Source organism: Brienomyrus brachyistius, chromosome 8 (assembly GCF_023856365.1).
Source record: "Brienomyrus brachyistius isolate T26 chromosome 8, BBRACH_0.4, whole genome shotgun sequence".
In the NCBI taxonomy this organism is placed as follows: Eukaryota; Metazoa; Chordata; class Actinopteri; order Osteoglossiformes; family Mormyridae; genus Brienomyrus; species Brienomyrus brachyistius.
Genome location: NC_064540.1, coordinates 28316530 through 28340423, shown reverse-complemented (window position 1 = coordinate 28340423; position 23894 = coordinate 28316530). Strand labels below are relative to the sequence as shown.

The following is a 23894-nucleotide window of genomic DNA, read 5'->3' as shown; positions in this document are numbered from 1 at the left end:
GCTATGAACCAGTGTTTGTCATGTGATACCTTGATTATTAACTATTACTTCTCTCTTACTCTGACACGTAACAGCATATATCTGGTTGGATTACATGAGGTAGTCCTATTTCTTCTTGGCCGCCAGCTGATCCAGGGTGTTGCGTTTCCCATTCATTCAGGTAGATTTCAGCCAGTGAGATTCAAATGTGGCCTGATATTGCTGCCTGCAATGTGCTGAGGTCACAGTGAGACATACTATAATGACACATGGGTCCACTTTTGAAATGTTTTCTTTATGTAACTCATCTGGACAGTCTTGAGAACTGCCCCTTTAAGAACTGCCCCTTTAAGAACTGCCCCTCCCCATTCTGCTTAAAAACATTCCATATGCTCTGACAATGTAAGCACAAGGCAAGGCAACGTCAATGGGAAGGAGATGAAAAAGACCCTACAAGGTTTAATTCAACTACAGTATTAGAGGTTAAAAAATATAATTAAGTAATAAAATGAACCTAATTCATGAACATAATCAACATTACATGAAAGGTACCAAATAATTACTATCAATTTATCAAAATATTAATTGTAATACTTGTAAAAATCACTTTCACTTTAGTATGTTTCTTGACCCTGAATGTGTGACACTAATTCTGTTTGATAGTTAATGAAGGGTTTACCTGACTGGGACAGTGAGGGCAACATTGTAAGAGAAAATAACCTGTGCACCTGTAATTTTTGACCTCAGACCCCTGCGTTTCTGCATCACTCTTTTTGCTCATTGTTAACATGACCACAAGACCTGGGTAGTGTTTGTGATACTGACAGATTAAGTAATTGTTCACCTGGAAAGGCAACACTTTGTCGTATTAAAGGCTTTAAATGCTGTCTTGCTCATCTAGGCTGTTAACACAGAGGTCCTAACCTCACCATTCCTGTTTCTTATTTACTGTTTATCACTCTTTATACTCTGCTCTTCCACCTTAGAGATTATATCCCATAAATCCCTAATACTCAGTCTTTGTTGTTTCTTGTCATTTGGGTGACAATTAGAAGCTTGTGTCTTTCCTGTCACCATGAAAACACGGACTGTAGTGACACCTCACCATGTAGAAATCATCGGCATCAACCCATGAGAGGTTTGTAGCTCGAGATTACCCAATTCTACCAAAACCAATTCATGAAAATGCTAGAACATTAAACCACCTCTGAAAATGAAAACACTGTCCAAAATTGCTCATGCAGAAGCTGTTTCTCTTGAGTAAACATGGACACGCAGATTAGGATGCTATTCATTTTATTAATAGATTTAAAAGATGAAGATTGTAAGAGGCAATGTGCTTAGCTCACCAACAGTGAGCTAAAGCAATATATATTCATATATACAGCATGTGTTGATTTCTCATTAAAAACTATATTCAAGTAATGTTACACACATTTACACTCATGTTTTCATAATAACACAACCATGCAGGCCCTATTCAGACGTGTTTCTGAAGTACCCGTCCGTGAGGCAGACCATGTCTGTGACACCATCTTCTGTCGGTCTTTTTGGGAAGGGTTCACCCTTAAATGACCACTTTGGGCTTTGTGTGGTTCCCAGGCATCTGCCCAAAGGTGGCCTCAGGGATGCATTAGTCTGACCCCAATCCACTCAGATTAACCCTAACTGTGGCTGAATAGAAGGGAATAAACAAAGCCCAAAATAGGACAAACACAACAACACAGTTTTTGGCTTGTATGTTTTTTGTTCTGAACATGAGACGAGACTAACATCCGTGAACAATAATTTCTGTTTATCTTGTAGATACTGCTGGACAAATCAATACAGCATATTATACTCTAATGTCTAATTATATATATATATAAATATCTCACATATAAACATGTAACCCAGACAAACTTCAAGTAATAATTTTCACCCTTTTTTTTACCTCTAACAAAAGTACTTTTTTTCATTTTCATAACAGCAGACACTGACAGTCCATGGTAACAGCGATTACAAAAATAAGGACTGGAAACCAGATCCAAACATTCCCGGCAAAATGAATCTTACATCTGTACAATTAGACATTTCTTTAAAATTCCACTAACTTTTTATTTCTTGTGTACCGAAGTGTTTACTTATGTACACAAGCTACAGGCTAACCAGACAGGTAAATCATAGGAACTGTGGAAAAAGATACTAGTAATACTAGTTATTAGTAATTATAACTGGGACTGTCAGAATTTGTAAAGATGGAAGTAGACAACCCTATATGAAAACAATTAAAATAAATATTGTGACCGAGATGTATAGAATGAAAACAAGTTCCATGTACAGAGTATAACTGTGTGTGTGTGTCTGTGTGTGAGTGAGTGATCAGAATGATGTACACTTGTAATAAAAACAATGAAGCTTTTGTCTTTCCTGGAATGAGCTACAAAATTCAACTGGAAGAAAAGAACGTGAGAGGTAAAGATGTATTATTCTGATTAAGTTATATGGCCTGAGTTTTCGTCCAGGTGATACTCCTCTTGCTTCAACCACTGGTAGAAGCAGAACGATGTCTTGATCTCACAGTTCATATGGGGTATTGTAATGTAATGGTGAACTACATTGGGCAGTAAATTGTTTTTAGGGAGCAGGTATGTGTTTTGTATGCGCGACTGTGCAAAGTTTAATATAATCACAAAACAGTACATTAAACAAATAAAAAATTAAAGTTTGGTCACAAGAAAGACTGACTGACCCTTAACCGCTGTAAATTTAACACTGGCCACCCATAATTCCTTCTGTGCTTATTTGACAGAATGCAAAATGGCAGGAGGGTTGTGGTCACTCCAGAAGACGTTCCATGTTGGGGTTGACAAAGGAGAAACCGTCAAACGCAGTCTGGTCCATAGAGTCGATCAGGTTCTTGTCACTCAGTGAGAGGCGGGGCTTCTCGCTCAAGAATTCCCGGTCAAAGTTACTGCAGTCATTAGGAGCTTTCTGTGATAGGGCAAAAAGAAATAAAACATCAAGGTACTGTTAGGAAGGGCATCACCCTCACCCCTCATTCCTTAATTCCTGTCACAAAAATATAAGCAATGTTAATCTGAACAAAGAACAAATACAGGCTTAGAGTACTTTAATATTGCCAGCTTCCAATGACCCCCTCCCCCCCCCCATTGATTTAAAGAAAGCACACCAATATGACAATGAACCAGTGGGCCGTACCACTTTAGGCTTGAATGGGGGTTCCACTTCCCGCTTCTCCAAGCTGGTCCAATTCATGGTCTTGAAAAAGGGGTGCATGCGAATGTTGCCGACAATGCCCAGCCTGTGAGTTGGGTCCCTCTCAAACAGCTAAGGGTAGAAGAGAAGGAAGCAAAACATTGTGATTTCTGGTGTGGGAAGATATGCAGCTCAGTCAATGCGCAGACTCACCTTCTCTAGTAGGTCCTTGGCCTCCTTGGTGATCCAGCGGGGATAGTGGGGAGTATCCATTCGGATGGATTCGAAAAGCTCGTCCTCATCATCGCCATGGAAGGGTGACTGACCAATCAGCATCTCATACACTAGTACTCCGAAGGACCACCAGTCCACGGAGAAGGAGTACTTCTGGCCCAGCAGGATCTGGGAGCAAAACACAGGACACACACTACTGTCATGTACTATAAGACGGTTCCTCCTCTATTGATCTATTGTGGTTTATAGTCTTGGTAAACTGTTCATTTGCTCTGAATTATGTGTTGTAGTCAGACAAAGAAGAGTAAATAGCCTAGTATTATTCCAAATATGAATGACTCTGATATACCCAATAAAACAGGGATATGAGATGATTTCTCTTACAAATAGGGGATAGCAATATCCCCCCCACTCCCCACATACCTCAGGTGCGATGTAATCTGGTGTTCCACAGAAGGTGGTGGCACGATGCTCCCCAAACATGTTCTCCTTGCACATGCCAAAGTCAGCAATCTTGATGTGCCCATCACAATCCAGCATCACGTTGTCCAACTTCAGGTCCCTGGACAGACAAGCCGAGAAGACCGTGCTTTTCACAGCTGACTGAAACATGGTGTGGAGGTTCTTCACAGGCTCAACTTGGAATTCTTACCTGTAGATGATTCCTTTAGCGTGAAGGAACTGGAGCCCGACGATTATTTCGGCTGAGTAGAACCTGAAAACCAAAACCAGAGATAAATTTTTTTTTAAAAGGCTGATGAGTGTCAACCATAAAAAGAATAACCACCTTCAGTCATGACCACACTAATGGATCAGGTGGTTTGAATTATTTAGCATAGCCTACTTGCCCTGGAGCAGTGTTTCTAAACCCAATCCTTGGGGACCCTCAGACAGTCCATGTCTTTGCTGCCACTCAGCTCCAAGCCAAACAGTCAACATTTTTGCTCCCTCCCAGTTCCCTAGGAAGCAAAAAAGTGGGCTGGCCCAGGGTACTGGGTTGAGAAACACTGCTGTGGGGCATGTGCTAGCTGAAATTTATGCCAGGACAACGACAACTGCCACCTGTGGGACACACAAGAGCACATTTATGTATATTCCTGAACCTGCAGTGTCAGCGTGTTCCTCAAGAGAATGTCACAGTTCCCAGCCACCTGCCTGTCTCTCCTGACTAATCGCTTTGTTACTGAAGTTGCCCTAACTTAGACCTGAAGCAACATGTTTGGATCCAAAGTTGTCATCCTGAGCAGGGATGGGGGGCAGTAGTCTGAATGGGTTGGGATGCGCACTCACTCTCAATTTCGAAACACTAATTAGTAGGGGTGTCACGAGATCTCGCGATATTACAACATGACGAGATTTCTTGTCGGAGTGAAAAGCAGTCTCACGAAGGCGCTGCAAATAAGCTTATGTAAGCATGTCGACGTCTGACGAAATTACCATAGCAGATGCCCCAGACACTTTGAAATCTTCTGTGTGGCAGCATTTTGGGGACCCGGCGGAAAATATAAACGGTGAAAGGGTGACAGACAAAACCCGAACTATCTGTAAGCACTGTAGGAAAATAATGCCGAACACAGCGGTTAACGCTACTACTATGCAAAGCCATTTGAGGCACCATCATAATTCACTGCACCGGTGAAGAAAACATTAAAAAAAATGTTTTAAGTTTGTTATTTATATTGTTTTATTTAGATTCTATTTTATGTTCAATTGAGTCAAATACCAGAGAAGCCTGTCATTCGAGTTTGTGGTGAAATATTTTATGGTGCTAGATATTTGTTCTGTTCTTTACTGCATATGACGATCGTGATTATTTAAAACATTTAACCATACATCTGCATTATTTAGCATTTTTTGTCTTTCAAATTAATCAAATAAAAGGCTGCTTTCCAGTAATATATTTCCTCTTTGAAGTTTTCCTTAAAATATTGTTAAAATGTTCTCTCGTCTCGTTCTCGTCAACCCAATATCGTGTCTCATCCTGTCTCGTGGGCTGAGTATATCGTTACACCCCTACTAATTAGCCTCACTTCAGGTCTTTGCACTGTGGGAAGAAACTCGTGTGACACGGAGAATGTGCAAACTCACAGACTGGAGGCAGGATTCGAACCCTCAACCTTGGAGATGTGAGACAACAGTGCTGAAATACCATGTTATCATATACCATTTAATACCATTTTAGTGACTTATTTTTATTAGTAATTGCAGTGCCAGCTATATAATGAGGATTAACCCAAACCCTAACAATGATGTCTTTGCCCAGCACTTCTGTAGTGTAACTCCAGAGACCCTCCACTGAATGCTTGTACAGTGAACTTCACCACAGCTAGTTAATTTTTAATAAAGGCTCCGGGGGGATGGGGCTGTCAAACAAAAAGAATGGTGGGTGGAGACAGGTTGTTTCCATGGCACCAGTGACCGGCCTAAATGTGTCGCCTGAATCCCAACATTCGTGAAGGGCCAGCTGTAATGTTACTGTGAGGGCAGGTCCCAGGGATGACGGGGGGTTGTCGGGGGCAGATTAATGCATAGGCTATCCTATGCTACAGCCTAAGGCCCCAGCAAATATCAGTTAAATTGGCACCCCCTGTGTGTCCATGCTGATGTAAACTTAGGGCACCCAGATAGCTTAATCCACACCTGGGGGTTCAGACAAAGAGAAATATCATGAACTGCTTCATAACCTGCTACACCTTCCATAGTCTTACGATCTCATTCCTTATATTGGTCAGAAAGATATTTCAGACAGTAAAACCATCCTGTGTGTTACAATGAAACTTGAGAGCAGAGGACAACCCCCATTCCTCAGCTAATTTCAGATCAGGTGACATAATGGTATCCCTGGGTAATGAAACTTACACTCCAAAATGTCATGGGAACAATGAGGAAAAGGGTAGACACCCCATAAACACACGTCTCCACAGAGATAAATGAAGCTTCTTCTGGTGACTGAAGCTGCTCTCTGAGTTGAGCTAATGTAGGATGCAAGGACCTTCTGTGCATTTTTTGTTCCCCATGAATACCCCAGTAAAGTGAGCGGCTCCTAATGTGAAGCAATGACTAAGCTGTTAACTGCACCTCCCTCGCCTCCCCCCACCTTCGGAAGCCAACACTCACATGGCTCTGTAGAGTTCAAAGCGGCCCTTCTCTTGTATGTGAAACATCAGGTCTCCCCCATTCAGGTACTCCATCACAAAGAACAGGTGTTCCTGTGGGCATAGATTGTGTTGTCATTGCAGTGATGTGCCGTGTGGCTGCAAGTACACAAAGTCCATGATGGGTTTGGACATCATGTAGTAGCAACTGTATGTGATAAAGGCCTTTGATAAGAGTGTAGCATAGATGGATGAAGGAGGAAGTTGGATGTACCTTGGTCTGGAACGTGGAGTATAGGTGTGTGAGAAAAGGACAGTCCCAAGCTAGTGCCAGCACTCTCTTCTCCACCATAGTGCACTCCACGTCATCATCCATCAGCACCACATCCTTTTTCAGAGCCTTTATTGCAAAGTACTGCCCAGTCCCTTTCATCTCTGCCAGTAATACCTGGGGAGACAGGAGGAAGGAGCAGGTAAGAGTTTGAGGTAAGACAAAAGAGGCTGATAGCAGACAGAGTGAAAAAAAAATCAAAAATCTCAAAAGTGGATCTTCTGGAAGTCTTGGCCTACCTTGCCAAAGCTGCCCTTGCCCAGAACTTTGTGGAGGATGAATTGATCGGCAGTGATGCGTTTCTGGTGGGTGATGCGGGGCGGGGTAGGAACAGGGGCAGGAACAGGAACAGGAAGAGGAACAGGGGTGGGGATGGGACCGGAGCCTTCCCACAGTCGTCCATACTGAGAGCCTTCTGCTTGGAACAGAGAGAAAGCCATCACATCATCTGAAAGTAATTGTGGTTGTCACTTTCAAGTTTTATTCATATCTGAGCTTCCATTACTACCCCCTTTTCAATTCACACATCTGAGGAAAAGGTGCATGTGCAAATCCTAATGGCCTCACCGTTGCTCTCTGATCCAGGAGTCTTGTTGTAGTCCTGGTAGATTCCTATGTCTGTCAAGTTGGGGTCAGACCGCCGAGTGGATTTCTGCAAAGACGGGGGAAAAAGATGACATGAGACAGGAAACTGGAGATGTCAGGGAAGATCTGGAGCTGCGCCAGATAGAAACTTCTGGGCTAGGGGACGGCCAGTGCCGGATGCAGCAAATCTTCCCTTGGGAGCTTTCAAACACACTCAGCAAGCAACTTGGATTTTGCTGAATGCGAGTCCAGCAGGAAAATTTGTACAGTTCTGGTTCTCAGTAAAAGAATGACGTTTTTATTCATTGTGCCGTTTCCTCATGTCTGGCCTGATCAGCAAAAGCGACCTCACACAATAATTAACACCAGTTGTATTAAATGTTGTTGCTATAATACAAACTCACATATAAAATCATTTTGAAAAGCAGAGTCTGTTAGCAATGCCAACTTTTTTTGAACCAGGAACTTTCAAAAGAAGACATAGGGACCCTTTACTAGGACTGAGTGATAAATATACATAAATATATATATAAATATACATAATATATATATTTATACATAAGTAAGTAGATGCTAAAGACTAGGGGGCAGGGTTTGCATTCGTCCTGTACTTTTCCTAAGAGGGAGGGGAGCTCCGATGCCTGTGAACTCCACGGACCATCACCCACCTGGCTGACTTGGTTCAGTGCCTCAGCCAGCAGCTTCTGATTGATGCCACACAAATTGGCCACTTTGGACTGGCACTTATGATGAACATTCATCCCACATTCTGTATAGGAAGGAAGGGGAGTTAACAAGGTGTGACAGTTAGTGGATGAAAAATAGAATTAGTTAATGAAATATAAATACTGTCTCATAAAATATAAACCTTGGAGTGCTGGGCAGATCCACTGCACATAAAGAAGCATGTTTTTATTGAGTTTTCAAGGTTAACTATGTGGCTAGCATTCTTGGGTGGAACATGCAGACATGCAGCAGGCAGTCCCGCTGGCCTACCATCACACTTGAGGCCCTGCTTGACCAAACCCCACAGTAAGCTGCCGCAGTGGTCGCAGAACGTGGGGCTCATGTAGTTGTAGGTCTTGAAGCGATGTGGCATGTCGATCTTGAAACGTTCCTTCTGGAACTGAGGACGAGAAAATAGATAGGCCAATAATAAGTTAACGGGCTAACAGCCAATTTATGCTCTGCATAGAATTTACGCTGTAAGTAGCCACACACTCTATGCTGTAACCAATGCTGGAGCCTGACGTACACCTCTCCAGAAATGCACCTGTGTGCATACAAGTCTTCATGTCTCTTTAAATCCCTTATTGCCCCAGTGCTGAAAAATTGCCCTAATTTGGCTTAATTTGTATAATATGCAATTCAACTATGAATTATGTGCTCAGGTAGACTGAAAACCTGAATGTTGTAATGTTGATGACCACTGTTTAGAAGCCCTGAAGTCACCTACCATAGTGTCTCGGCTGTTGGCCGCCGTCCCCGTGCAGCGTCCAATGATTTTGTCAATGCACTTCTTGTGGATTGCTGCATTGCATTCTGGGTATGAGAGATTCAATGTTAAGTTATATGGCCACAACAAATGATAAAACATAAATCGCAACGTTGTTATGTATAGACATTCTTTCAAAATACATTTCAGCATTATATGTATGCTAAATAAAACAGCAAAACAAGTAAAATAATATATGAATAAATGAATAAAAAAGCAAAACAGGCAATAAATTAGTATGACGTGCAACATAAACATTTATAACAAAATTTAAGAATGATAGTCCTTTTTGCTTCTGCGCAATATCAGGCTAACTACTGCATTTTATGAAGGACTAAAACATTATTTTAAGGTGTCCACTTACTTCTGCACTTGTAGCCTTGTTTATTAAGGCCCCTGTAGAGAAAGAAAAAAGGATGAAACTAGATACTTCAGTAAACAGTTATAAAAGCCTCTTGTCTCATAGCAGGGGTTAAACAGACTTCTGCTATTGACAGCATTAGCAGCGGCGGTGCTAATGCTAACCGCAGCACTAACTCAGACTATAGCCTTCTGAAATAGAGCGACACTTACCAGACGAACTCTCGGCACACGGAACAGAAGGTGGGCTGCTTGAAGAAGGTGGCGATGAACTCGTGGTTCTTGATGTTGTGGATCTTGGCCTGCTTTATGGCACCTCGGCGGCGGTTCAGTGTCAGGGCACCTTCCTCCACCTGCGATGCCTGCTTGCCTTCTGCGGACACATCAGAACAGTGGTCAGTTGGAGAGTCTTGATTCCAGCGCCCAGGACGCCCTGGCCCTCACAGGTCAGTCGATCTCTGCCCTTTCACTCTATTTTTCAGTCCTGTAACATAACTTGTTCATATGCTGTTAATATGCTGTATGCAAATTATAGAAAACAATTCAAAAAATTTATGGACTTTTTGTCAACCAACTTTGCACATTTAGCACTGTGTAATTAATTCAATGAACTATGTCCAAGCAAAACAAAATGTACTTATGAAGCTCAGAGTTCACTACATTTTTACAGCATTTTACTGGTAGGGGATTTCAGTAAAAGCCATTCCCAGTTTCATCTCTTGATACATTGCGAGGAAGCAGAAGCAACACACAGCTGATGCCTGTTAGGTGCATGTTAAGTCTTTAACAGTCATGCCCCCTGCTGTCCATTTGCTCGGAGAACTGTTATGGTCTCTGACCCAGTATACTATATAATTAAGAGCTGCGGGAGCAGCTGATGTAATCCAGGGTAACTGGGTCGTGGACATGTGAATGGGCCCTGGGGCTGAATGCCTGGCTGGTCCGGCGTCTGGTCTAATTGTGTGGCCCCCTGCCATCTAGATCTCCTGCCACAGAAGGGTACTAAACTGTACAGACAGGAAGTGGAAGATGGCTGTCCAGATATGTTTCCCTAAAAATATCTCAGTGGGAGCCGTTTTCCAAAGCTCTCTTGCTCTCTTATTCCCCCCTCACAGCCCGGAGCCAGTCCGTGGATGTTCGACCACTGCCATCACCTCAAGCTTGACACCCATCTGCTTCCGATGGGAGCTGATCTGCTTGCTGAAACAGCCTTACAGACAGCCCCCAATCCACGTCTACTGAGAGTTCTCACTCATCATGATCTAGACTCTCCCTGCCCCTTTTTACACACATTACTACATCAATAGATCATCTAGGAGAAACACAATGAAGACTGGAGGAAAGATCTGACCAAGAGGGAAAAGCAGAAGATAATGATGAGGCAGGAATACTGTAAGAAAACCCAGTTCATGGTCCACAGAAAGACAGCCAAAGACTGGATTTTAAAGCACTAATTCCAGGTCAGATACACCTCACTGCAAAGAATACTAGTGTTACAGACTGAGAGTTATTCTTACTGATCTACATAACCAGACATGATTAGCATTAGTGGGCACCATTTTACCAGTTTCTGCTTTAAGACACGTGGTGACGACTTATCTGTGTTGCTGATCCTGACCAGGGTCCACATGGGGAAACTCAATTTTATAAAAATCTGTTACCACAATCAAAAAACTGAAAATGCCAAAAGACTTGTATTTTGTTTGATTACTTATGATAGGAGTGGGTAGGGGTTAAGGTTGTTATTGTTGAGATTTTTCCCATATAAATTAATGGATGGTCGCCATGAAGATATGAATACAAACACCTGTGTGCATATATGTATGTGTGTGTGTGTGTGGGGTGGGATCGGTATCATTAGAAGAGGGTCACACTCGTTCCTACCTACGTCAGCATCCTCCAGGAAGAACTGCACAGCCATCATCACCTTCCCGGTGGGCTGTAGGTCAACCTGGAGAGATCGCACAGTTCAGAATTAGCCAGATATGCACAATAACACCGCATAGTCATACAGGGCGAAATTCATGAGTGCAAGGTGGAGAAAAGGGTAACAATTTACTTAAGGGTACACAAAAAACACAGTGGTACACTTCTACTGGTAATACTTTACTTAAGTCTTAGTTACAAGTAGCAACCAGATTAATTTGTACTTCAGTAGTAACTGAGTTATTACCAAGTATTTGTGCCATGTCAGGTAAAGTGTTACTCTTTTGTAATGTTTTAATTAACCAGAAACAAAAAGTGTTTGTTCTGTACAAAGAGTTTGTTCTGTACTGACCCCTTGTTTATTCCTCATTGATCAATGAGTATTTCATGCAGTTACTTCATTTGTTCATGATTTATATTTGAATAATAACAGGTACTTCTGCCCCCTCAAGTAAAATGTTACCAAAAATGTTTTGGCCTTTAAAATCAAAATCAAAAAGCTACACTTTGAAAGTGGAAGTAACAATGTTTCTCTTTTGGCGTTATTAACATTGTAGGATAGCATACACAGATATACAGCCATACCTATACCCCTATAACTGAGAAATGACTTGGTCAAGAAATACCTCTAAGTAATGTCTAGGTGCCAGGTACATAGCTTGAAGGCCCTGTTGAAAATCTTCATCTGTGTTAAAGGCTGCAACAGAAAACTAAAAACCTACCACCAGAAAACTCATTTTGCTGGTGTGCATCTATACGTCCGACAGCTATACGGTAAGTTGCTGCATATATAAGACATGACACACTGAGATGGCAGATTATGCAGAGGCTAAATTGCTCTGCCTCTTTTCAAAAATTCCCCATTACCCCTGTGCTGGGGAAAAGGGCAACTCTGAAAGGGTGTGGTCACCAAAGATTCCATCCATCCGTCCATCCATCCATCCATTCACTAACTGCCTATCCTGGTCAGGGTGGTGGGAAGATACAAAAATGAAATAAATGAAGAAATGAAGAGGGGACAGGGACATGTTGGAGTCGTTTAGAGAGATGAACTTCTAAAAGGCCAGTATTGTTTTTAATCAATAGTTATGTAAAATGTCAAGTGTGACTACATTTCCATAGCATGGGGAGTAGGCAGTTTACTAGGGTGAATTTTACAGATGATGGTGAAAAGTCAACCGAAAATAAAGCCGCAGCTGACACTTCAGCTCCTGAACTCGCTCCACGTGGGAACGGAATAAGGGAAGGTGGGACAGGCACAGCTGAACACTGCACACGATATTGTGAAATGCCCATCACCCGACTCTCACTGTTACACATCCCTTTGGAGTAGACAAAGATCATTGTTTTCTATTGAAAGACCATTCTTAGTTAGACACCAAATGCTTTTCATTGGTTGACAGATGGGTAGGAGTCTCTTACCCAGAACTCGGCATGTCCATTGCCCTTCTTGCAGCGTTCTGCCAGCACGGACACTCCCACGGTGACCTCAGACAGTGGCTCCTCAGCCGTCTTCATGAGCACCACCTGCAGGACGCGGCCCTCGTAGATGTGGGCATCAAAGCTAGACTTCCAGGCTGGGTACATGGTAGGCTTTCTCTGGACCAGAGTCTTTCCCCTCTCTGTATGAGGAGGCAGTCAGTAAACACACACAGCCTGCACCCAGGGGCATATTATATTCTCTGGGGTCCTTAGGCTGACATAGCTAGGACGAATTTGTGGAGTGGGGGTGGGGGTAGGGGCAGTGGGCCCCGATTTTGCTGGGGCATTTTTAGGTGAAGCATCTACTAAATAAATAAAGTGACATTACTCACACACCATATATAAAGCTTGCATATCAACATAAGAGCTTATATGCAAGTTTATGACAGTGGATGTCAGTTGTGAGTGTGTAACAGTGAGTGTGTGATGCTGAATATCTGCTATAAATGTGTCTGCACACAAACCTGTGCTGAGAGACTCCTTCATCTTGATGGCACAGAAGGGGGGGTCAGCTAGGGGGCCCATGGCACCCAGGTCGAAGTCATTGAAGGCGATACGCAGGAAGGGGGCCATGGTGAATAATGAGGCAGCTTCCTGGAGGGCACACAGAGGAGAGGGGTTTACAAGAACCAGTACACACCTTCATCTGGTCCCCACAGACAGCATGACACAGCTGCCCCCCCCCCCCCCAAAAAAAAAAAACACACACAACTTATAGGAGAAGAACAAACCAGACAGAAGGGGAAGGAAGTCACATTTCACAACTTTCCCTACTGCCATTGGGTCAAAGCTAGTCAGATGGAAACAGCTTTTTATTCGACCAAGGAGAAGATTGATGTCCTCCACCATACATGCTTCAGACAAGGAGAGGTGGATGCTACAAATATGGACAAGACAATCCTGTCTGTATTTCTTTAGCTCAACAGAGTACAGTTCAAAGCACCATTGTAACCAACAGAGCTTCACATCCACACGGCCCAAGTCAGAAAAGACCGAGACTTCTTGTAAATGGAATAGGATGAGAATAAGGAGCTTTCTTCTCTGTTCCTGGGACGTCCTGCTGAGAGAAACACTTCCACTATTCTTCTGAATGCTATACCCAGGCGAATGAGGTGAATGTTCTGTGCAGCTGAACCTATAGATGTCCCACCATTGCTACTCCAGGTGACCTGATACAGAAATCTGGTTACATTCAGCCAACACAAGCTGACTGAGTTCAGCCATCACCTCTGCTAGATACACAGCAAGAGATCTAATGCAAAATTTATGCAATAACTAGCTTCCCTTAACGGATGCCCTATTCCAGTGGGAATTAGAAGAATCTCCAACCATTACTCTATGTCTGAAAATATGCCAAAAGCACCAATGACATCCTCAAAGTTTGGACCATACAAAATGGACTGATTTGTTCCACATTACATACAGAATCACTAAAAAATAATCATCTGTGTATCCCAGCAGTGACTCACAGTTAATGTCTACATGGATGGTGACCTATATAGGAAATCTCTGTTAAACTCTCTAAGTTAATATTTAGAGTGACGAGAAGTCTTGTTCAAAGCTGGCTTTTTACATACAAAAACACATCATTGCAGGATTACTCATAATCATATTATTTTAGAGAAGAACCTCTTATTCATCAATGTGTGTCTTAATTGACTACAACTGTGCCAGGATTTCACGAGGAGCCCAGCAGAGCCTGTTCCACCGGTGATTTCTTAGAAACTTGCAAAAAAACTCATATGTCATAATGTTCAAGAACAGGACAAACCTGTTTGGCCACAGGCAAACCCTGCTCACAAAAAACAGCTTGAATGTCAAACTGAGTTTATTCTCTTTCACACGCACACTCACATACTCTGTAGCACCTCAACTTGTGCTAGTCAGAGTAGCTGTAGTTCACAGACCTATAAAACAATCAGCTGGCACTGCACTGTAACTCCAACATTTAAAATTTGTAGCTTATGATTCAAATGGCTTATGATTATTAAACAAAGGTCTATGCTGAGCCCTGCCACAAGTGTCAGTCAATGAGAGGAAGGCAGGGCACTGGGAGGCGACTTTAAGGTCACATCCAGGTTCATATCCCAGTCCCAAGGAATTGTGGCATTCTTACCTAGACGACCCTTTTCATGCAGTGGCGTGCTGCATGCGTGTCAAAACCAAACTCGGTATCCGCTGTATTCAACCTCAGCTGTGACCAGGATCTCACAACCAGGGCAGGCTGAAGAGGATGTGGAATTTTATAATGGTTTTTTTTTTTACCAGTAGTGCTTAGATCAGCCATACTGACACACCTTTCATTTTTCAAAATCGTTTAAAATTGCTTGTGGAAGACATGGTGACAATATTAAAATGACTAACTAAGCTGTAGAAGCATTTAGAATTGCCATTTTAAATGTTCGTGAAACACCCTTGCCTTAATCCCACAGGACAGGACATGAAAGAAGGACAACGTGGTGGTTTATCATATTCCTGTGACAGAGGTATCCTCAAAATTATGCGTAAAGCTCAGCTGGTACAGTCACGCGTGTGTTTTTAAGGGTTGGCTATTTTAGTAGAATACCGAAAAGATTCAAGGTGTAATACTTAATGGTACTTGTTATGTAAATTTGGGAGGGCATTACTCTGACACATCAAGCAAGAAAAGAATCACACAGAAACAGTAGCAGAAACCGTTAAAAGCGAATTCTCCTTCCGAAGTAGGGCACCGCTGCAGCGCAAAGCGACTCCGTATCTTTCAGATGCTTTCTAACCAAACGGCAAACCTGCCCGTGGGTGTGTGTGGGCTGTTATTTGAAGCATCATGACAATTCCTCAAACTCAGTGACACAAAAGTGCTGGCGTGCTAAGTCTACGCCTACTACCTACTCCCATCCCAACGGTGGCCCAAAGCTTGCTCTCCTGTGTGGCGTCTATTACAGCCATCTCCTATGCTGGCTGGTAATGGTGTAGTCTTCTAAAATTTACTACGTTTACTACATAGCAAAACTTGCTACTTTTTACCAGTTAATTCTGCAAATTGTCAAAATTCGGCTTTTGATTTCTCACAACTGCCTTCCACATGATTGGGAAAAAAAAACATTTTGTCTGAATTTCACTTGATAATGACTTAGAACGACTGAACGGAAACATTGGGAAACAAGGGTATGTCGTCATATTTTATGTGGCGACATCACTGTCTATCTGAGAATGGGTTAATAATTTAACTGGTCTCTGCCAGTTTTAGAAGTATTTCAATCACATATTAAACGCATAAAATGTGGGGCGGGTGGGCGGGATCTACCGGCAATGTGTTTCCATGGAAATGGACTACTCCTCCAACAGGGGTAGGGCTGGAGATGTGGGCACTCAGGTGCAGGGTCCTTGGGCTGCTGAGATGGGCAGCGGGCTGCCCGCTGTGCTTCACGCAGTATATAGGGCACTGACAGGAATCTAGAGGACTACTCCATGAAGGTGACCTTCATCTACCTACTCCCCGAACAGAACCGCCATATCTTGGTGCAGAGTTAGTGTCCTTTTAAGCCTTTTCTGCAGAAGCGCATAGCAGATACCTGGCTTTATCAGCCTGTAGTAGTTTGAACTAGAATGCAAACTGATACTAATCTGAAACCATCATTATTAAATGACACCAGGCCAAGAGCACAAATCACATCACAATAGACTTCAGATCCGACTTATGGCTCCTGTCACACACACACACACACACCAGCAGCAGCAAAAGTAAAGGCTGAGAGTCACACTCTAGAACAGAGTAGGCTGTGACAGAAAATTATGTTTAAATTATGTAAAAAAAAATCATAAAATATGATTTTAAGCCATCAAAATGTGTCAGCTTAGTCATTTAAAAACCTCTGTTAAAGTCACCCCAGTATTTGCAATAACTACCCAGTATATCTATATATTTGTTTAACCCCTAGAACACCCTGTGTGGCTCATCAATACATCATGCATTATTAATTGATTATTCATTCATTAAATATCCTGGGGATGAAACTGACCAAATATATGGAATGACTAGGGTGCCCCTAGGGAGAGATTTGGGAACTGAAGCATTTTTTCTAGCCATCCAACAAGATATCAGTAACTGTCCGGAGAAGAGAATTATTGTATTACTTTATTAGCATATATATTAATTTTAAATCATTTTTGAGCAAATTTTAAACTCACTGTTTAGACAGAAATTTTTTGTACATTAATTTTCTTTGGTCTCCGAAGATTTGCACAGTACTGTATGCTTTCCCACCACAGTGTCCCACAGCAATCCTACGCTAAGCATATCGATTCCACTCCATCGAGAGCCACTGTGTCCTTATGGGGGAGGAGAACATCCACACTAGCGAAAAGTCTGTGAAACAACCCCTCCTACACACTCTCCCTAAGCAAAAGGCCCTCCCTGCGATAAAGCCAGTGCTTCCAGCCCCCCACCCTAAATTCTGCCTGTGAGAATGATGTCAGCCTCTCTTCTTACGGTACACAGCTTGAGGAACCCAGAGAGAGAAGTCTATGGCACCATCCAGCCTCCGGACTGGAAAAAGTGAGCAGAGACAGAGAGGAGCTGGGCGAGGCTGGACAAAGGCTTGTGCCACTGACAGGAAGACACAGGAGACAGGCAAGAACATTAAGAGACACATTCTGAGGTCCACAGCACAGATACACAGTACACAGTTTTAAAAACACATGTACATGCATACAACTGGAAAACAGGCCTCAAGACTCTGATTGGTTAATGAGGCATTCTGGAATCTGAGAGACACGAACACACCATAGACAGAAACACTGAGGCTTATACAAATGCCAATATGCACTAAGCACATATACACACACAGGGGTGCATGACTTCACAACACATAGGCCTAAAGAATAAAAAAAAAACTAGTTAAACATTCCCCCCCTAAATTAGGGAACCAGACACACACAGCCGCACAATACATTCACCTAGGAAAGCTTAATAAGCAGATCCATTTACTCTGACACATTAAAACATCTGTCAATCAGCAGAAAAACAACACCAAGCACCTATATCATTATTTAGCGAGAGTCTTTCCATCACCTCTGCATAGCCATTAGCCATCAGCCTCTGCTCAGGAGACATGAACCATTAGTTGCTCCTATCCATTACAGCGCACTTTCATATCAGGTTATAATCCTTAAATCATTTCTTGTTCTCATTCACCAGGATCAATAAAAGCTTATTGAGTCTGTGGTCAAATAGACAGGACAGCCTCATCTACTGGCTAGATTTTAACAGGTGTCCTTCTCCCAAACTATATGGTCATAGGTATGTGGGAACCCTTGTTAATTCAAAGAATTGCCCAATAGGTGCATAGCCCTAATTCAGCACACAGTTGCATGACCTCCTGCAACCAACATGAGCAGCAGAATTTGGTGAGGTTGTACAGAACAGTTTGGTGACTTCCCACTTGGCACCATCATAGGACATCATCTCTCTAACAAGTCAGGTTGCCACATTTCCACCCTGCTACAGCTGTCCTGCTGAGCCACAAGTCAAAACGTTAAGGTCAAAACATTTGGAAGCAAATTCAGGTGTGAAGTGGCAGCCACACAAACTCATAAAAAGGGAACTGAAAACACATCAACACTCAACCTGAATGGCAGCAAATCTCACCCGCAGCATTGCAGCTAGGCTTGGGCAGAATCTAATTTCTCACACCTTTTACAGTATATATTTTAATGGTATTTACAAAAGTAGCACATTTTCAAAGTTTGGCAAGAAATTTCCCCGTGAAATTTCGCCAAACAGCAAGTTTTATTGTGGGGGACCTCTGCTCAGCCAAATTTGTCACCAAGATTTAAAAATACCAGAGTATACTCAAAATACCGTGGTACAATAATACAACCCAAGCCTAGATTACACATCTAAAAGAAATATTTCCCAACAGAGTCTATTACAGCAACAATTTGCTGAAAGGCTTCAAAATAAAACCTTTAGAATGACATATTGGACAAGAAGGTGTCCACATTCTTTTGCTAGAAGTAAGAGCTAAGGACCACACACATGCACACAGCAGCCCAAGCATGCATATATGGAAATGAGGTTCCACTCATCCTCAAGCCGTTAGCACGGTACCTGAGCAATGCTGCTAATTAGCATATCATCTCTCCATGGGTTTGCCAAGCCACACCGTCCATCTTCCAGCATGACTTCATTTACATAAACCTATGCTTCAGAAGCCCATTCCGCACCGCGATGGGCAGGAACACATCACCAAATCCTGGTGAAGCAAACGAAGCTAAAAATCCCACAAAACCCCAGACCAGAGGTGGACAGTTCAAGTCCAGAAAGTAAAAATCCAGACCAAGATTTTGTTTCAACCAGCCAGATGAGTACTCTGTGCATGTGACTCTTTATATTCAACTGGTTGGTTGAAACAAAGGGGCGGCATGGTGGTGCAGTGGTTAGCACTGTTGCCTCACACCTCTGGGACCCGGGTTCGAGTCTCTGCCTGGGTTACATGTGTGTGGAATTTGCATGTTCTCCCCATGTCGTCGTGGGGTTTCCTCCGGATACTCTGGTTTCCCCCCACAGTCCAAAAACATGCATGTGTGAGTGAATGGTGTGTGAGTGTGCCCTGCGATGGGCTGGCTCTCCATCCTGGGTTGTTCCCTGCCTCATGCCCATTGCTTCCAGGATAGGCTCCGGATCCCCCACGACCCAGTAGGATAAGCAGTTTGGAAAATGAATGGATGGATGGGTTGAAACTAAATATTGGTCTGGATTTTTACTTTCTTCACCCGAACTATTCACCAGAGCCATTCAGTCTACTGATCTTCTGCATATGGATCTTCTGTACAGTCCTCTCCAGTAAAGAGTGGGCCACTGGTGTGAAGACAGAGAAGTTCGGAATCAAGTCTGGTCTTAGTGCCAAATTATCAACATCCATAGCTGCTTTTTAAGCTTTGAGTTCTCATTATGGAGACTCAGCTGTCAGGTCCCTCTATAATCCATTCACATAGTGAGAAAGCGAGGTCAATATTTATTTTGGGAGAGAGAAAAACCAAGACAGAGATAAATGAGAGGGGAGGTCAGTGGCCCCAAAGCTGTACAACATCAATCTCCAGAATCACAGCACTGGAGGGGAAGGCAGAACCAGGCTCCATCAAGGGAGGATGGCATCTCAAGCCACCCGCCATGCAAACGGATTCACACACACACACAAACTCTGCGACAGTGCAGAAAGTCAGACGGCATCAGGTTCTCACTGCTCTGTCTGAAGTGTTAGGCCGTGAGAATCATTCCAGGCGCAATGCAAACTTGGACCATCCTCAACAATCCATATCCTGAAAGGACTGAGCACACACCAGGGAGTGTAAGTCATGCTATGTTCCTTCACCAAGATGCTCACAGTGATATGGTACCTCGTGCAACTCCCTAACCTGTGATAACTCATCTGTATGGGGGTGGTGCCCCACCCTGCTTGAGGCACGCCACTCGCACTTATCTGGTAAGATTGAAAAATACTAAACAATATCCTCAAAGGATGCTCTCTGCTCATTAAACACCAATCTGAACACAGTGACCCGGATGTCAAGGACAATCCGAGGAGAAGTAGCAGCCGAGGGAGCCGGCGCCTTTCAGCTCGGCATGCACTAAAAGAGGTGTCTGTTTCTGCCCCGTTAACAGAACACAGGCCAGCCAACCCGAGCCGCCTCCGGGTCGATGACCTGAGGCAAACTATTTTATGAAACTGCCACATGCCATGTCTAAGGAAATGCTGTCAGCAAAAGGCAACAACGCATGTGCATATGTGTGAGAATGTGCATGGTAAAGTATATATGCATGTATGCATGTGGGTGAAAATGCTTTCTTGCTCCTAAGCACTTTAATACCGGCTGGAGTTTCGTTAAATGCAAACAAAAAATCAAGAAAGGAAATGGTTTGAAGTTTCAGTAAAACAGAGAAAAGTACTCTGAGCAGATTTAGCCATTAATGGCTTGAAAAACGTCGCACAGAAAAAATACACCAGTGTGACTGATGGCAGTAATTCCCAATGGGAACTCAGCGGTCAGCCAAAAGAAATGAAATGACAGTTGGCAGACTGAGCAGAAAAAAAAAAACACATGAGCTTGTTTGGAGCCAACTCACTGTCCTCGGACAGGGACACCCTGAAGAGAGTGTCACTCATCACACCTTAATCTTAAGAGAGGAACGAACTTAAAAAAAAAAACTGCCCTTCTGATCAAAACTGTCCTACGGCATCACTTTCTTCATTTTACTAAAACATGCCAATAAACAAACAAACAAAAAATGTGTATTATAAACAAAGGCTCGCATACATGTCCGGGAGAGCTGGAACGTTTCAGTGATGTCATCATTTAAGCGTTCAAAATTTGATTTAGACTGAAAACTCAACCTTATCGGCCCCATTGTATAACAGCTGATTAAAGATTTGTGCAAACATCTGAGAACTGAATTCAGGGTCTCTTTGAATTCCTGAAAATTGCTTGTAAATGCAATTCCTTCTTCACAGCTGTCTATAGCTTTGAAGTTTTTTTTAGTTTAAATTTAAATACATTAAGCACTAAATTAAGTCATATACTTTTTTGCATTTATTTAGGATGTTGATAGAATAGCAATCCAGCTGATACATAATTACAATAAAACTAAAATAAATTGACAGCTTAAAGTAAGCAACAGTTAAATCACATCCAGGATACTGATTACCCCTGTTCTGTGGTGTCCATGCAGGACACTAAAAAATGTCTGCAAATGTGCGCGTGCACACACACACACACACACACACACGTATACACTTTCTACCAAGTCGCCAATTTGAGGCTCAGTCGGTCTGGACTGAGCCCAGAACACCATCAAATCCAACCCAGATGGCCAAGGATCCAGCACACCAGCTCTGGTGTACTCCACTGCAAATGTTGTGAAAAGATAGAAACGATTTTAATATAGTGATGCCATTCAGGGATGCATCTGTCAGAGGTACCAAATAAGGGTCAGTTCCATGCCCCAAATAAGCCCTTTCACAACAACGGATCTTAGACTGATACAGTCTAAAGCAATGACTCCACACCAAAAGATGTTTTAGAAAAGAAATATATGCATGGACAGAATACTGTATTTTTTCAAACAAATCAAAATTGTTACTGTAATGGTTCTTCTGCTGGGGCACGAAAACAAAGCTTCATGGCAGACACAGACACTGTAATACTGGCGCTATTTGATCGTGTTCGCCACACTGGCTCGCACTTGCTCATACAAGCTGGCATACATGGCCTCGGGCTGCGCACTCGCCTGGATCCAGTCAGACGGCACTAGGCATGAAAGGCTCACCTGCAGCACATACGGCGCAACAATGAAACGGCCCCGCCCTGAGAGCTGAAAGCAATTTTCAGGAATTCTGCTGCAGCGGTAGACCAACCAGGAATAAGGCTGCTGTTTTCATTTCTTTATTCGTGCACATTCTGTACCTGGGCAGTGAGTCTGTGCCGTAAGGAATGGTATTATATTAACCGTATTGTACAATGAAAGTTAAAAAAAAAAGGTTAATACACACCCCATCACCAAAAACAACCAAAGACAGTACGTGGGACATAAAAGGTAGCAGACTTAAATTATTGGTTCAAAAACTGTGTGGGGGGGAGAGGTTGGAGCTCTGTTGTAGGTATTTAAGGTGGAAAACCGTAGGTAATAGAGCTGACTGCAGACGAACATGACATCCTAAATTGGCTAATTCTGCAGACACTCCTCTCGCCTCATGAATGTTCGGAAATCGCTACCTCCAGCTTTTACTTTGCCCATGTAAGTTCCTGCCTAGTGGTTTGACAACATCGCCACCACAGTGACAGTTCAACATCAGTGGGCAGCTGTTGACACACTCAAACATAGTTTACCCTAACAAGGATATCTGCCCGGATCCGTGTTTTCGCATTTCCTTGTTTCCTTTTTACATACTATTTGATACGAAACACAAAGTGCCAAATGTTTGTCCTCCACTTGTGAGTTACAATGAAAAGCAGAGACATCAGAGGTCACGGTAAATATGGAAAAGGGAGCTATTTCTTAAGATCTCACGCAACAGGGACTAAAAATGCGGAATACTATCCTGCAACAATCTGAAACTGAAATGAAAAGTTTTAGAAAACCAAATTCCATTTACTTTCATTGTGAAAATTCGGTAACGCGGACAACTACCATCACTACCAAAGTAGCATAGCCTTCTGTCTATGGTAATATGGAGAGCCACTAATAAGATCGAGTGAGTGACAAAACCACGTCGCTTTTCCTCCCTGTCTCACCAGCCGGCATGTTTTAAGATAGGCGCCGGGGAGACCCTGCAGATTTATGTTTGCTCGGATGGACGGATCGATTTAAAGTGCATCGAGAGGCGATCAATCTCATGAAACTCTCTTTAAGACAAACACAAGTTCAAAGACTGAGCCCAAAGACGGCGTAAGGTATTCATGCTATACGTGTAAGAGCTGCAGATTACACAGTGCTTCGCACCCATTTAGAAATCGCACTGGTTCTTAGTAACTACGTAAACTTTATGGTCAGTTCCGACGCAGTTAACTCACAGATTCAGCTGTTTTCCCCCCTTTAGGCTTTTAGCGCAAACACTCACCTCCTCCTGAGAGCAGCAGCCGCTCCGTGTGTGTGGTAGTTGGGCGAAGTGTCCCACCCTGCTTTCAGCTCTCAACTCCGCCGAGTGTTTAAGGAAGTGCCGCTACTCGCTAGCTTCAACGCTTGGGTGGTGACGTCGGCCAGGTGCGGCTACGCACAAAGACACACACACACACACACACACAGAAAGGAACGGGAGAGCGAGAGTCAGAGAGAGAGAGAGAGAGAGAGAGAGAGAGTGCACGTGGAAAGTACACACGCAATGCATGCCAACAAAATACACACGCAACTCTTCTATTGTCTGCTGTATTTCACTATTCCATGCGAAGATTAATATAGATACACAATTCTTCCTACACCAGTGGTATGTACTAAGCATTGCATTCCATACTGTAACAGGGACAGCAAGCCCACGTTTGTTGATTTCTTATCAGTGTACGTTCTCTGTATTTTGTCTTACAGACTCTTTGTTTGTATTTATTGAATTTGTTAGTGTTAACTACCAACGTTAAACAGAGTATATAAAATTGGCAATGTAAACTGGCAATGTAAAATGTAAAAAGAAGTTTCAGCTTATGAAAAAATATACTTATACACTTTGTTTTTTACCAT

At 42.9% G+C, this 23894-nt stretch overlaps 1 protein-coding gene across 1 annotated transcript; it reads right to left on the bottom strand.

Annotated features, from left to right (window-relative positions):
- Positions 1 to 1258: 1258 nt before the first annotated feature.
- LOC125747352 (protein kinase C delta type-like) lies at positions 1259 to 23437 on the bottom strand. Its single transcript, XM_049022535.1, has 18 exons — positions 23284 to 23437; positions 13150 to 13279; positions 12626 to 12825; positions 11162 to 11228; positions 9491 to 9650; positions 9282 to 9313; positions 8879 to 8964; positions 8419 to 8548; positions 8091 to 8191; positions 7405 to 7489; positions 7077 to 7252; positions 6781 to 6954; positions 6529 to 6620; positions 4064 to 4126; positions 3835 to 3973; positions 3391 to 3579; positions 3181 to 3309; positions 1259 to 2952 (listed from the first exon to the last, which is right to left on the bottom strand). Exons 2-18 carry the CDS (start codon positions 13256 to 13258, stop codon positions 2797 to 2799), a joined length of 2088 nt encoding a protein of 695 aa, XP_048878492.1. The 5' UTR covers positions 13259 to 13279; positions 23284 to 23437; the 3' UTR covers positions 1259 to 2796.
- Between the last annotated feature and the right edge of the window lie 457 nt (positions 23438 to 23894).